This window comes from Uranotaenia lowii, chromosome 3 (assembly GCF_029784155.1).
Source record: "Uranotaenia lowii strain MFRU-FL chromosome 3, ASM2978415v1, whole genome shotgun sequence".
NCBI classification, from domain to species: Eukaryota; Metazoa; Arthropoda; class Insecta; order Diptera; family Culicidae; genus Uranotaenia; species Uranotaenia lowii.
In genome coordinates, this window is record NC_073693.1 from 338,774,023 (window position 1) to 338,787,696 (window position 13,674).

Genomic DNA, 13,674 nt, shown 5'->3' on the forward strand with positions numbered 1-13,674 from the left:
GAGTTGATACCTGGGGGGGGAGACGTCTTATGGCACTTTAAGTGAGCTAATCTTTTGGACATCATAAACTGTGTGAGGTGTGGTTTGGCTGATTGGTTGCTTACTAAGGTTTTTGGAATTTTTACGGTTGTGGAAACTAGAAAAAATATGAAAGGATGTTGTCCACTCAATTTCGCTACTTCATTTTTCGGAGTGGCTGAATAAATAACCTTTTTATAACAAACTTGGAATAACAAACCTAGTAGATAGAATCTTACACATTTAGTTGAGAGTGGGTAATTGAACTGGTATTAACTTCTATTTTATTCCTGTCTATCTTTAATTTTCTTTTCCATAGAAGCATGCCTGACCGGAGAATTGATGACAGGAATTCAATACAACAGCGATATGCGGCGATAAAGAGCCTAACCTTTGCATAAAACAGGTCAACTGCCGATGCACGATTTGCGACAAAATCACACCTTCCTCCGCGGCTAGCTTCACTTTAGCCAAGGACAGACAGATTGAATGAAAAGAGAAAGAGAAACAGAGCTGCTGCGGGACCCTACGCGACAACAAGAAAAACGGTGTTCAATTACCGTGACTATCGCGGGATCGATCTTTACCGGGCGCGATTCGCTGCACAGAGCAAATTTTTTCCCGCTTTTAAAGGAAAAAAATGCTGCCGTGGTTTAACGCAAATTTGTTTTACTACTTGTTGTTTGGTAGGATCACAACAACCACAGAGATTTGAAACAGTAAACGGAAAATTTTTGTTCGCGTGATCATAAACCTGGGTGAGAAAGAAAGGATCAAGCTGTGTTAAAAAATATCACGAAGAAGGGATGACGACGATCGAGTTCCACGCGATCTCATTTGCTCAAGCTACTCTCCTCCAGAAAGGGGACAAAACGGTTTAATTAGTTTTTTAGCACTTGCACCGTATCTAGATGGGACACAGACGACTCAAACGCGAGAGGCTTTACTGGCAGGGAGATGAAAAATTAGCAGCTGAAGCAGCATGGCTTGGGTTTGCGGTTAATCGCAGATTAATTAAGGGCCTGAAGGTACTTTCGTTGGGTATTCAACATTGAGCCTTCATGGAGGTGATATTCAAACAAAGAAATTAGTAAGAAAGGTTAAATTACTTATTAGATTTTGATAACTATTTTAAGTTTTGTTTATTCAACTTTTTAAAACAATCTAACGCATATTGTATGTCTGTTTGACGCACTAAATTTAAAAATTATTAGCAAGATTTTGTTTTTCAAGTTGTAAAATACGAATTCCACGAATGGTTTATGCTATGTATAATTGGGATGAGAGTGTATGAATATAATATCTTAATCTATACAAAACTATATAGGCTAATCCTAAACACGATTTTGGGATTATGATGATTTCTTCCATTCGGAATTACATCTAAAATTTTAATGCAGAACTTCCGTCCACATTCGACATCATATTTTGTGTCGCGTTCGTTAATCTATAAGTTCAAACCAGAATATGTATATAAAGAAGCAAAAATAATTTACACAATACAGATTTATATTTGCAACAAGAATAACACGTGCGCGACAGGGGGGCGGTGTGGTGTGTGTCCTCCGGGGGCAAAAAATATTCCATAAAACATCCACTAAAACCACCCACACCCATTAATCGTCTATCAAGATAACGTCACTGTCGCCAGGAGAATCAACCTCCATAGCTTCCACCGATTTACCCACAACCCTATTGCTTTCGTGTTTTTTGGCCTTAACACTATCACTGCTAGTACTGCTAGAAGAAGAAGGTATACTACTATCATCACTACTACTAACAACATTATCACCATTTTTGCTCGATTGTTGTTGACCACCACCCTTTGCTAAGAACTTACTGATTAAACTGTTCTTGGTGGTTTGATTGATCTGCTGCCCTCGGGGAACCGACATCAGCAGCTGCACCCGTTTCTTTTCACCGGGTTTGGTGGTGCTACTGCTGCTGCTGCTGGATGCCTCTTCCTTCTTAGCTGCGGTGGCCGCCTTGGCCTGGGTAGCGGCACTTTTCAGCGTTTTTTTGCTGCTGGTGCTAACTTCACCGGTGCTGTTGGTAGATTTGGAGCTCGGATCGATCTTGGTCAGCTGTTTTCGTTTGTCCTCGTCCGACAGCTTCTTGGTGAACTTGGTGATGTTGGTGGTTGTGGCCGTTGCGGTTGCACTGGTTCCGTTGTTGCTACTAGTCGGTGGACCATTTGTAGAGGCAGATGCTTTCGAGGATCTGCAAAGATTGATGTTAGTTAGCATGGTTTAATTATAAGAAAATTGGGTATGTTTCATCAGTTTCCGTGTAGTGCATATTAGGTACTTATTGGAGATATTTAGTCGTCTGAATATGCTGAACTTTCAAAAGCGATCATACTGCTCTGCTAGTTGAACCAGGAGATACATAGGATTCTATACGAGAGGGGTTATGAGGGTTATGATGGGCTGATAGTAAACCTTGTGAAAGCAGAAAGATACAGCGTGTCCGTACAAGAGGAAAGATAGAGAAAATCGAGGAGCACACTTCGGGAGTCCGAAAAAGGTTGTATACGGACAATTAGCGACAGATCAGAGGGAAACCCAAGCTGACCGACTTGGTTGCAAAAGTCCAGTAAGTCAGACAGACCAAAACAGGGACGAATTCCAGAGTCCATAAACCGAAATCCAGACTCCAAAGTCCGGTGTCCCGGGTCCGGAGTCTGGAGTCTGGGTTACAGAGTCCAGAGCAAGAGCGAAGTTCGGAGTATTGATTCCAGAGTCCAGAAATTGTGGTCCGAAGCCCAGTATGGAGTTTAAAAATCAGAATCCAAAGCCCAAATTCCGGAGTCCAGAATCCATAGTTTAGAGTTCAAAGTCCGTAGTCCGGAGTCCAGAGTTAAAAGTCTAGATTCCGTTATCCGGAAACGAGAGTCCAGAGTCCATTGTCCGTAATCTGAAGTCTAAAGTCCGGAGTCGAGAGTCAAGAGTCTAGAGAGCAGAGTCCAGAGTTCGCAGTCCAGCGTCCGGAGTCCAGAGTCCAGCGTCAGAGTCAGAGTCCAAAGTCCAGAGTCCAGAGTCTAGGGTCCAGAGTCCATTGTCCAGAATCCAGAGTCCAGAGTCCAAAGTAAATGTCCAAAGACCAGAGCCCAGAATCCAGATTCCAGAGTCTTGAGACAAGTGTCCAGAATCCAGGATCCAGAGTTCATTGTCCGTAATCTGAAGTCTAAGGTCCGGAGTCGAGAGTCAGGAGTCAAGAGTCTATAGAGCGGAGTCCAGAATCCAGAGTTCGCAGTCCGGAGTCCGGAGTCCAACGTCCAGGGTTCAGAGTTCAGAGTCTAGGGTCCAGAGTCCATTGTCCGTAATCTGAAGTCTACAGTCCGGAGTTGAGAGTCAGGAGTCAAGAATCTAGAGTTCGCAGTCCAGAATCCGGAGTCCAGAGTCCAAAGTCCAGAGTCCAAAGTCCAGAATCCATTGTCTAGAGTCCAGAGTCCAGAGTCCAAAGTCCAGAGACCAGAGTCCAGAATCCAGATTCCAGAGTCTAGAGACAAGTGTACAAAATCCAGGGTCCAGAGTCCATTGTCCGTAATCTAGTGTCTAAAGTCCGGAGTCGAGTCCAGAACTGAGTTCGCAGTCCGGAGTCCGGAGTCCAGAGTCCAGAGTCCAGAGTCTAGAGTTAGCGTCAGAGTCAGAGTCCAGAGTCCAGGGTCCAGATTACAGAGTCTAGAGACAAGTGTCCAGAATCCAGGGTCCAGAGTCCATTCTATCTAAAGTCTAAAAACCGGAGTCGAGAGTCCAGAGTCCAGAGTCCGGAGTCCGGAGTCCAGAGACCAGAGTCCAGAGTCCAGAGTCCAGAGTCCAGAGTCCAGAGTCCAGAGTCCAGAGTCCAGAGTCCAGAGTCCAGAGTCCAGAGTCCAGAGTCCAGAGTCCAGAGTCCAGAGTTCAGAGTCCAGAGTCCAGAGTCCAGAGTCCAGAGTCCAGAGTCCAGAGTCCAGAGTCCAGAGTCCAGAGTCCAGAGTCCAGAGTCCAGAGTCCAGAGTCCAGAGTCCAGAGTCCAGAGTCCAGAGTCCAGAGTCCAGAGTCCAGAGTCCAGAGTCCAGAGTCCAGAGTCCAGAGTTCGGAGTCCAGAGTCCAGAGTCCAGAGTCCAGAGTCCAGAGTCCAGAGTCCAGAGTCCAGAGTCCAGAGTCTAGAGTCCAGAGTTCAGAGTCCAGAGTCTAGAGTCAGCGTCAGAGTCAGCGTCAGAGTCCAGAGTCCAGAGTCAGCGTCAGAGTCCAGAGTCTAGAGTCCATTGCCCATTGTCCAGATCCCAGAGCCCATAGTCCAGAGTCCAGAGCCCATAGTCCAGAGTCCAGAATCCAGAGTCCAGAATTCAGAGTCCAGAGTCCAGAGACAAGTGCCCAGAATCCAGGGTCCAGAGTCCAGAGTACAGAGTACAGAGTTCAGAGTCCCGATTACAGAGTCCAGAGTTCCGAAAACAGAATCCAAAGTCAAAAGTCCTGAGCTCAAAATCCAAAAATTGACTTTTTATACAGTGTTCAAACTCCAGAGTCTAGAGTCCAAGGTTCAGAGTCCTGAGTCCAGAATCCAGAGTTCAGAGTCCATAATCTAAAGGCCAGCGTCCAGAGTTCAGAATCCAGAGACCATGATTCAGAGTCCAGAGTACAAAGTCCATTATCTGGATTCTTTAGTCTAAGATCCGGAGTCCAGAGTCCAGATTCCAGGTTCAGAGTCTTGAGCCCAAGGTCCAAAGTCCCGAGTCCAGAATTCAGGGTTCAAAGTCCAAAGTTCAAAGCCCAGCGTCCAGAGTTCAGAATCCAGAGTCTAGGGTTCAGAGTCCAGAGTATAAAGTCCATTGTCTGGAGTCTTTAGTCTAGGATCCGGAGTCCGGAGTACAAAGTCCAGAGTCCAAAGCAAAGTTGCCGAAAAAAATTCTGTGTTTTTGATAAGAAAAAATCTGACTTTCTGTGATTTTACCCAAAAATTCTGTGATGGTTTTCTGAGATGCTATTTCCTTTAATTTAATTGAAAATTCATGATAAATTGAGTCTTATAAACATTTTAGTTGGGAAAAATTAAATATCATAACATACATTTCTAATTCAAGGTAAAAAATCTAAATTTTATAATGGCCAAAAAAAATTATAATTTCACAAATGCATTCAAAATTCAAAAATTCTGTGAAATCTGTGAATATTTCAAAATTTTGTGTTCTGTGACAGATTCCGTGATGAAAATTTGTTCAAAATTCTGTGAAATTACAGAATTTCCTGTGATTTCGGCAACCTTGGTCCAAAGCCCAGACTCGAAAGTCTAATGTTTAGAATCCGAAAGACAGAATCCACAGTTTGACGATATTTTTGATTAAAATACTTTTTATACCGAATCCAAGATCCAGATTCCAGAGTCCAGGGTTCAGAGTCTACATTGACAGTCTTAAGCCTTAGCTTTTAGGACTACTCTGAAAGATGACGTTGATTCAATTCTATGTTCCTGTCAAATTTTAGATAAACTTGAATCATCAATAATGAGTGATTACTTCTTGCTGAAGACTATCGTCAAACTGAATCTATAGATACCTATGAAAGGCGGGTTTAGAGACCATAATTGAAAATACCGCTTCTCTACCGATAGCCCCTTTTCATAAGAAAAAACAAAAGGATAGTCAAAAGTAGACTTCCGATTAGCGAATAAGTAAGAGGCCACTGAACTTAGACTCAGCTCCCAAAAGGTTTGATTAGTGATGATCTAACAAATTCCGATTAACCAAATTACTGTAACAATTAATTTCAAATTTAACATTCCACCCACTTACTTGACTTTCTTGTTGGTCTTCTCGGCGGTTTCCTTTTTCGGCGGCGTTTTCTTGGAGCTTCCTTCCTCGTTGTCCGCATCGTCACCGGCAGCACTTCCTTCACTTCCATTTACAGCGGGATCCTTTCGTTCCCGGGTAGACTTTTTGACCAACGGTTTCAGAATAAATTGCCAACCGGTGGGAATCTTCATGTCCGTCAGCTCATACTTCACCAGCATGTCCCGATTAACGTACCAGCACATTTTATTCTGCATCGGTCCCTCATCGGGGCAAGGTCGCCAGCTGGCAATTTCCCCAATTTTTGCTCGGATGCTTTCAGCTGAGAAAATGGGTGCCTGTTCCCCGTCGTCCCGTTTTTTAGCCCAATACGCTAGAAACTCCATCAGCAGGAATTTCTTGCTTTGTCCACTTCCGTGGATGAGATTGATCAGCTCTTTAACACCTTCGTCAACCAGTTTGACCTGTTTGGACTTACGTTCCGAGGGTGCTGACGAGCCTGCTGTTTCTTTATCCTTCGAGGGCGAAGAATTGTTCGAGTCCGGTTCACTCTTCTGAACTGTGAAGGAGATCGGTTCCTCCGGATCGAACAGCATAGCCCGAGCTTTGAGGATATCCCAAATGACGGACGAGCACTCGATACCTCTTCGATCGTTCTGATCCCCGGAGTTCTCCCACAGGCAGCCAATCAAACGGGGCTTGATCTTTTCCGTTTTCTTCTTCATTTCGGCGGCAAATTCTTGCTGCATAATTTTGAGCTTTGCCTTCTGAGTTTCGGGACTGTTGTCCTCGTCCACATCGTCTTCGGCCTGCATCTCCTCGTCACTGAGATGCCCATGCGGTACGAAGAAGTCGTTGTCCACCTCGTATTCCTCCTCCGGATCAACGTCCTTTTCGTCATCGCTTCCGTGCAGAGACTCGCCCGGTTCTTCCTCCTCCCATTCGTCGTCCGAATCGACCTCGTAGTCGAAAAATTTCTAAAAACGATATAGATGAAGAGTGAAATTTGTTCTTTCAAAAGCAACAAACCAGTGAACGAACCGTATCCTGAACGAACGGACGTCTAGGATGGATGACAGCACTACGTTTGCGCCACGTTCCCCGATACGGTGGCCGCCGGTTCTCCTCGAACAGGAAGAACTTGGCCCGGTAGCGTTTGCTCGGAGCCGCCGCCGGATCCGTTTCGATTTCGTGGCACACGTCGTCGTCTAAATTTAGGAGGAAAGATTTTTTTTTAAAGATTATTCAATTGAAAAAGTTTACTCTAGGCACTTACCTAAAAGAATAACATCGTCCTCTTCGGCTTCATCATCTTGTGCAATCCATGTTCGATCGCATCGTCCAACTTCGTAACGATCGGCTTTGATCTGAGCCAGATACAAGTGATCTTTCGAGTAAGCAACGGCGTCATTTCCATTTTCGTCACTGGTTTTGAGTAAAATTTCTTCCAACTGTTGCTTCCGTCTTTTGCTGAGTTGCAGCCGACAAACCGGGGCCAATCTCATGTTACCCTTAACGCAAAACGGAATGAAGCGACTGTTTTGCTCACCGGATTCTCCGTTTCCGGCGAGTTGATCCATGGAATTTTCATCATCCGACTGCTTCGGTTCCTTTCCGTTAGATTCTTTCTTAACAAAAAAGCTCTGAAAAGCTTGAGCCGTTTTTTGCTTGCGCTTTTCCTCGGCTTCCTTTTCTTCTTCCTTCTTGCGGCGTTCCTCTTCTTTTTGTTCGTCCTTTTTGCGTTTCTCCTCATTTTTCGCTTCGATCTCAGCCAGTCGTTTCTTTTCCTTTTCTTCACGTTCCTTTTTGCGCTGTTCGTCCTTTTCTTCTTTCTCCTTTCGTTTTAGCTCTTCCTTTTCTTCACGTTCCTTACGTTTCTGTTCTTCCTTTTCCTCTTTTTCCTTCTTTTTCATCCGTTCTTGCTCTTCTTTTTCGCGTATTTTCGCATCTTTTTCTTCCTGCTTCTTACGTTTTTTCTCCTCAATTTCCTGTTGTTTCAGAGCCAGTTTTCTTTCTGCTTCCTGCTTTCGAGCGACCTGTTTGGGAGTCAGTTTCCGATCCGAAAACGACTGCTTTTTGTTGCTATCGGAACCACTTCCGGAGCGTTCCTTGGTATTGGGCGTACACAGCATATAGGCATTTTCCTCAGCATTCGCCTCATCACTGGAATCATCCAGACAGATGCTCATCACCGTGCTATTGTTGGGATTGGACGAGGGCGTTTCTTCCGGCAAATCTTCATCAATCGCCATCGATTCGTTCAGGTCCGTTTGCTTCACCTTTTCCACCTGAGGATTCACAGGAACGGATCTGGTCTTTTCCGGGGTTCTTGGAACCTCCTGAAGCGCATCCTGCGAATCGATGGCACCGTTCGGCGGTGAACATTTCGCTTTTTTGTCCGGTGTCTGCACCTTAGCGAAAAATTTATCTAATGCTCCCTTTGTCGGCTTCGGTGGTGGTTTTGCAGACTCTTGCGATTTTTCGTTGGCTTTCGACTCCGTTACAGATTCGTTTTTGGAAGTTTTCTTGGTCGAGCCCGTTTTAGATGGTTCTGTCTTATCATCAGCTTTTTTGACAGTGCTCTTTCTAGCTGATTTCCTGTTCGAAGCTGTCTTGTTGTCAGTGGTTTCAACTTCTAGTTCTTTTTTATCATTATCTTTCGAGTTTTCCGAGTTTTCAGATTTATTTTCAATGGAATCTTTCCTTTGATCAGTTGAAGAACTTTCTTGCGAAACTGATATTACTTCAACCTCATCATCTTTCTTATCATCGTCAACTTTAGTTCCATTTTCCTTTGTGGTCGCACTCTTACCAGATTCCACCGAAGCAGTCTTAGCTGATCTGCCACGTTTCAGCGTCACTTTTTCGACGTTTGAGTCAGGCTTCGGAACAACTGAAGAACGCCCTCTTCTTTTGGGAGTTGCCTTTTCTTCAACGGTTTCAGATGTGTTCTTTTCAACCTTTGACTCTTTTACGGAATCAGCCTCAGTATCTTTTTCTGTTTTGCCAGCTGAGTTTTCATCTTCGATTATATCAGGTTTTTTCTCCTCTGAGGTGACTGGTTCAGCATCAGCCTCCTTTCCATTTACATCCTTATCTTCTTTTGACTCTTCCTTACCCTCCTTATCTGTTTTTTCTGTCTCTCCGTCTGAAAGTTCACTGTCATCAATTAAAATCGAAACCTCCGGATCCGTTACGGTTGCTTCTTTCTTCGACGAAACCGCCCCCTGCTTATCTTGATCCTTGGACTTTTTCTTCTTTTTCTTATCCTTTTTCTTAGCTGACGATGCTCCACCTTCCTCGCCATCGTCCTTCCTTCCAACGGAAGATTTCCTCTTGCTCACCGGAAGTTTAATCATAAACTTGTCCTTCCCGCTACTGGAAACCTTCTTTTCGCTGGACTCACCTTGGCCAGTCTTGGCCGGAGTCTTTGTCGCCGTTCCCTGTGTTTCCTCGGAATTGCTCTCATCATCCAGCAGCACCACAACCGGAGCATCCTTGACGTTTTCCTTTACCTCGGCGATGCGTCCGATCTTGGCGGCCCGCGTTTCCGCTTCGAGTGCCGACGTCGAGGGTTTACGTTTGCGGTTCGAGGAAACTTTTGGGACTTTGGTAGTGGAACCTTCCGTTTTCGATGACGTTGGTGGATCGTTTCCGTTGGACGGAATCACCACCATCGGGTGCGCTTTTACCGGAGTCGTCTTCCGGGCGGCAACCGGTGGCGTTGGGGAACCCGTGAGGACCTGTTGGGTAAAACGAGGAAATATTCGAAATTAACAAAGGCTGATAATTTCAAAATTAAACTGAACGTTAAAATCTTTGTAAAGGAAACTTGAAGACTGAAAAAAGAGAACAGAAAAATAAAAAGCGAAAAATAAAAACCGATAACTTGAAAATGCCAACTAAAATTTATAACTCACATGAAAACTGTGAACTAAAAATTGAAATCTGATACAAGAATAAGGAAAAAATTAAAAACGAAAAAGGGTGAAACAAGAAGAAATGAAAAAAAAAAGGAAATAAGGAAAAAAGGAAAAGAATATAGGTGGAAAAATGGAAAAAGAAAATGAACAAAGGAAAAAGGGAAAAGAAAGAAAAAGAAAGAGAAAAATGGAAAATTAATATGAAAAAAAGGTTTGAAGAAAAAAAGCAGATGAAGAGCAAAAAAAATAAATTTAAACATCGTAAACAAAAATAAAATAAAAATGTGAAATAAATCATAAAAAATAGAAACAAATGCATTAAAGCGATAAACTAGCAAGACAGTCAAAACATTGACCTTAAAAAAGAAACAGAAAATTTAAAAAAAAATTAGAACAGAAAAATAAACAAATAAATATGAGAAGCGGAAAAAAAGAAAAAAAGAAAAAGGAAGAAGTAGAAAGAAAAAAGAAAACAAGAAAAAAGAACCTAAGGAAAATTAAAAATGTACAAACATATGTTTGAATGGTTAATGAAACAAGAATAATAAAAAATGAAGAACGAAAAAGGGGAAGGAGAAAGAGAAAAAAACCGAAATAATAATGAGGAACAGTGTGAAAAGGAGAAATATAAGGAAAAGAAAACGAAAAACGAAGGAAAAAAATGAAAAATGGAAAAGAAAAAAGAAGGAATGAAAAAAGTGAAGAGAATAGTGAAAAATTAAATAGAAAGAATGAAAAAAAAAGGAAAACGATTAAGAATAAACTAAAAAACAAAAAAGGAAACAAGGAAAAATTAAACAGGAATAAAGAAAAAGGAAAAAAATGAAACAAAATAAAAGGAAAAAGAAAAAATATTTTAAAGAAAAAAGGGAAAATAGAAAAAGAAAAAAAACGAAAATAAAAGGGAAAATGGAAAAGAGAAAAATGGAAAAAAGAAAACAAAATGGCACAAAGAAAATGTCTAGTTGATTAATGAAACAAGAATACGCAAAATTAAGAAACGAAAAAGGATGCAAAAGATACAAGAAAAACTTAAAAAAAATAAAATGAAAAAAAAAGGAAAAAATTAACAAAGGAAATGAAGAAAGAAAGAAGGAATCAAGAAAGAATGATGAATCCGTTGATAAAAAATATTTTTGCTGTTAGAAACTTTTAACAAAAAAAATTAAACAAAAAACGAAGAAAAACACAAAAGAAGAAGAAAAAATTTATTGTAAAAAAACAGTCCACCAAAAACCCTATAAAATCAAAATTAAAATGAAAAACATACGAAAAATGAGCCAATAATTAAAAATAAGAACACACCAACAAAAAATCAATATAAAAAATAAACCAAAAAATATGTTAAAAACGCTAAAAAAGTGGAAACAAAACATCGAAAATTTGAAAAATGGAAAAGGAAAAAAGAAGGAAGAAAACATAGAAAACAGATAATGGAAAATTAAATAGAAAGAAGGAAAAAAGAGAAAGGAAAACGAAAAAGGATAAACTGAAAAATAAAAAAAGGAAACAACGAGAAATTAAACAGGAATAAAGAAAAAGGAGGAAAGAAACAAAATAAAAGGAAAAAGAAAAAATATTTTGAAGAAAAAATTAAAGGAATAAGAAAAAGAAAAAGGGAAAAAAGAAAAAGGGAAAAAGAGAAACGAAAACAAAAGGAAAATGGAAAAAAAGAAAAACAAATGGAAAAAAAGAAAAAAAAACAATGGCACAAAGAAGACGTCTAGTTGATCAATGAAACAAGAATAAGCAAAATTAAGATACGAAAAAGGATGCAAAAAGATACAAAAAAAATTAAAAAAAATACTTTAAAAAAAGGAAAAAAAGAGCAAAGGAAAAGAAGAAAGAAAGAAGGAATTTTTTTTAATTCCGTTCCGGTGGTGAATCCGTTGTTAAGAAATATTTTTGCTAATAAAAACATTTATAAAAAAAAATCAAACAAAAAACGAAGAAAAACCCAATAGAAGAAGAGAACATAAAAAAATACACCAAAAAATCCTATAAAATCAAAATCAAAAATAAAATAAAAAAAATTAGAAAATTAACCAATAATTAGAAATAAGAACAAACCATTAAAATATTAATATAAAAAAGTAAGCCAAACAAAAACGCTACAAAATTGAAAAAATAAAAAAGAAAAATAAAACACCGAAAATTTGAGAAACGGAAAAGGAAAAAAAAGAAGGAAAAAGACATAGAAAATAGAATTATAGAAAATTAAATAGAAAAAAGGAAAACGAAAAAGGAAAAACTGAAAAATAAAGGAAACAAGGAGAAATTAAACAGGAATAAAGAAAAAGGAAAAACAAAACAAAGTAAAAGGAAAAAATATTTCAAAGAAAAAAGGAAAAGGAAAAAGGAAAAAAAGAGAAAAAGGAAAAGAAAAAACCAAAAACAATAAGAAAAATGAAAAAAGGAAAAAATGGCACAAAGGAGATGTCTAGTTGATCAATGAAACAAGAAAAGGCAAAAATAAGAAAAAAAAAAAGACGCAAAAAGATACAAAAATTGAAAAAAAAGGAAAAAAAAGAACAAAGGAAAAGAAGAAAGAAGGAATTAAAATTGAATGATGAATCCTTCGATTAAAAATATTTTCGCCGATAGAAACATTTATTTTAAAAAATCTAACAGAAAACGAAAAAAAAAACAAAATAAGAAGAAAAAATTCATTGTGTAAAAACAGTCTGCCAAAAAGCTTAGAAAATCAAAATTAAAAATAAAATGAAAAATATACGTAAAAATTTTAATTTAATTCATTTAATGAACTAATAATATGTATGTGTCTACTAATGATTGACGAAATAAATAAATAAATTAAAAATAAAAACAAACCAATAAAAATTATTAAAAAAAAAAGAAAATCAAAAAATATTTTAAAAAAGCTTCAAAGTAAAAAAAAATAATTGAAAAACGCGAAAAATAAAAAAAATAAGCCAAAATTTAAAGAAAATAAAATAAAAATCAAAAGAAAAGTAAAGTAAGAATGAAATTAGATATAAAAAAGAGTAAATAAAATTAAAAGTTAACAATGAAACAAAAAAGAATGAAAATGGAAATTGTAATGCGGAAATAAACGGAAATCAATATAAAAATAAATGACGAGAAACAAAAATTTCACTTTCTTCTCAGATGTACTACATATTCAGCATATGTACTACATACATAGAATGATATTTAAATGCTTTATATCAATAAGTCACAAATAAATTACCTGAAAGGGTAACCGAGTTTGCTTCAATTTCTTGCTAGCCGAGGACGGTGAGGTCTTACCCTCACCATTGGCCACCGCTTCCATGCTGGACAAAGTCGAACTTTGTACCCCTCAACTGCCTAGATAACTCTCGATCCTCGATACCCCGAAACTCAACAGATGTCCAAACACCACTGTCGGCCTGCGCGTAATTACTTTGTCCCCGATTTTCTGTCTTCCAATAAGATGTTATTGAACTTCCTTTTCTTCCTCTCCTTTCCCACTACAGGCTTTCGCGGAGGATACGGCTCTTTTTCTTGCGATCTTGTCCCTACTCTTCTTGGCGAGGCTACCTGGGATGGGATCCAATTTCCCTTCCGATTCGAAAAATAGCAGAATTTCCAAACACTAAAAACAGCACCAAAATCGTTCGTCCCGGGCACAAAACCAATCCCCAATCACAGAACAAGTTCCGCACCGTCGATCGAGACACTTTTGGACCGGAAGTGGATCCGTTTTCAACCGAAAAATCCGAAATTATTTTCCCCCAACAAAAAGCGATGTGACCGAACTGTGCCTGTTTTCCTCCGTAAATTCGAAATTCAGAGGCGTTTTTGGGTGATTGACAGATTGAAAAGAGCGCGCGCGGTTTTCCGATCAACGATGGGTGTTCATCCGAATTTCCTCGCGCGCGGACGGCGGATGAACGCGTTACTAGTAACGCGGCGTAACGGCGGAACACCGGTGCAAATTGCTGTGTGCTTTTCGAGCGT

General features: G+C 39.6%; 1 protein-coding gene across 1 annotated transcript; it reads right to left on the reverse strand.

The window, feature by feature from the left end:
• Positions 1 to 1,123: 1,123 nt before the first annotated feature.
• Positions 1,124 to 13,524, reverse strand: LOC129756860 (chromatin assembly factor 1 subunit A-like). Its single transcript, XM_055753900.1, has 5 exons — positions 12,923 to 13,524; positions 7,065 to 9,531; positions 6,830 to 6,996; positions 5,792 to 6,765; positions 1,124 to 2,238 (listed from the first exon to the last, which is right to left on the reverse strand). Exons 1-5 carry the CDS (start codon positions 13,004 to 13,006, stop codon positions 1,635 to 1,637), a joined length of 4,296 nt encoding a protein of 1,431 aa, XP_055609875.1. The 5' UTR covers positions 13,007 to 13,524; the 3' UTR covers positions 1,124 to 1,634.
• Positions 13,525 to 13,674: the final 150 nt, after the last annotated feature.

Bases quoted from the DNA above. Each gene is read 5' to 3' on its own strand.
- LOC129756860 (XM_055753900.1), bottom strand. From the start codon at position 13,006: ATGGAAGCGGTGGCCAATGGTGAGGGTAAGACCTCACCGTCCTCGGCT. The intron at 9,532-12,922 runs GTAATTTATTTG...TTTACCCAACAG, and splicing joins AAACTCGGTTACCCTTTCAG to GTCCTCACGGGTTCCCCAAC. The intron at 6,997-7,064 runs GTAAGTGCCTAG...TCCTAAATTTAG, and splicing joins GGACGATGTTATTCTTTTAG to ACGACGACGTGTGCCACGAA.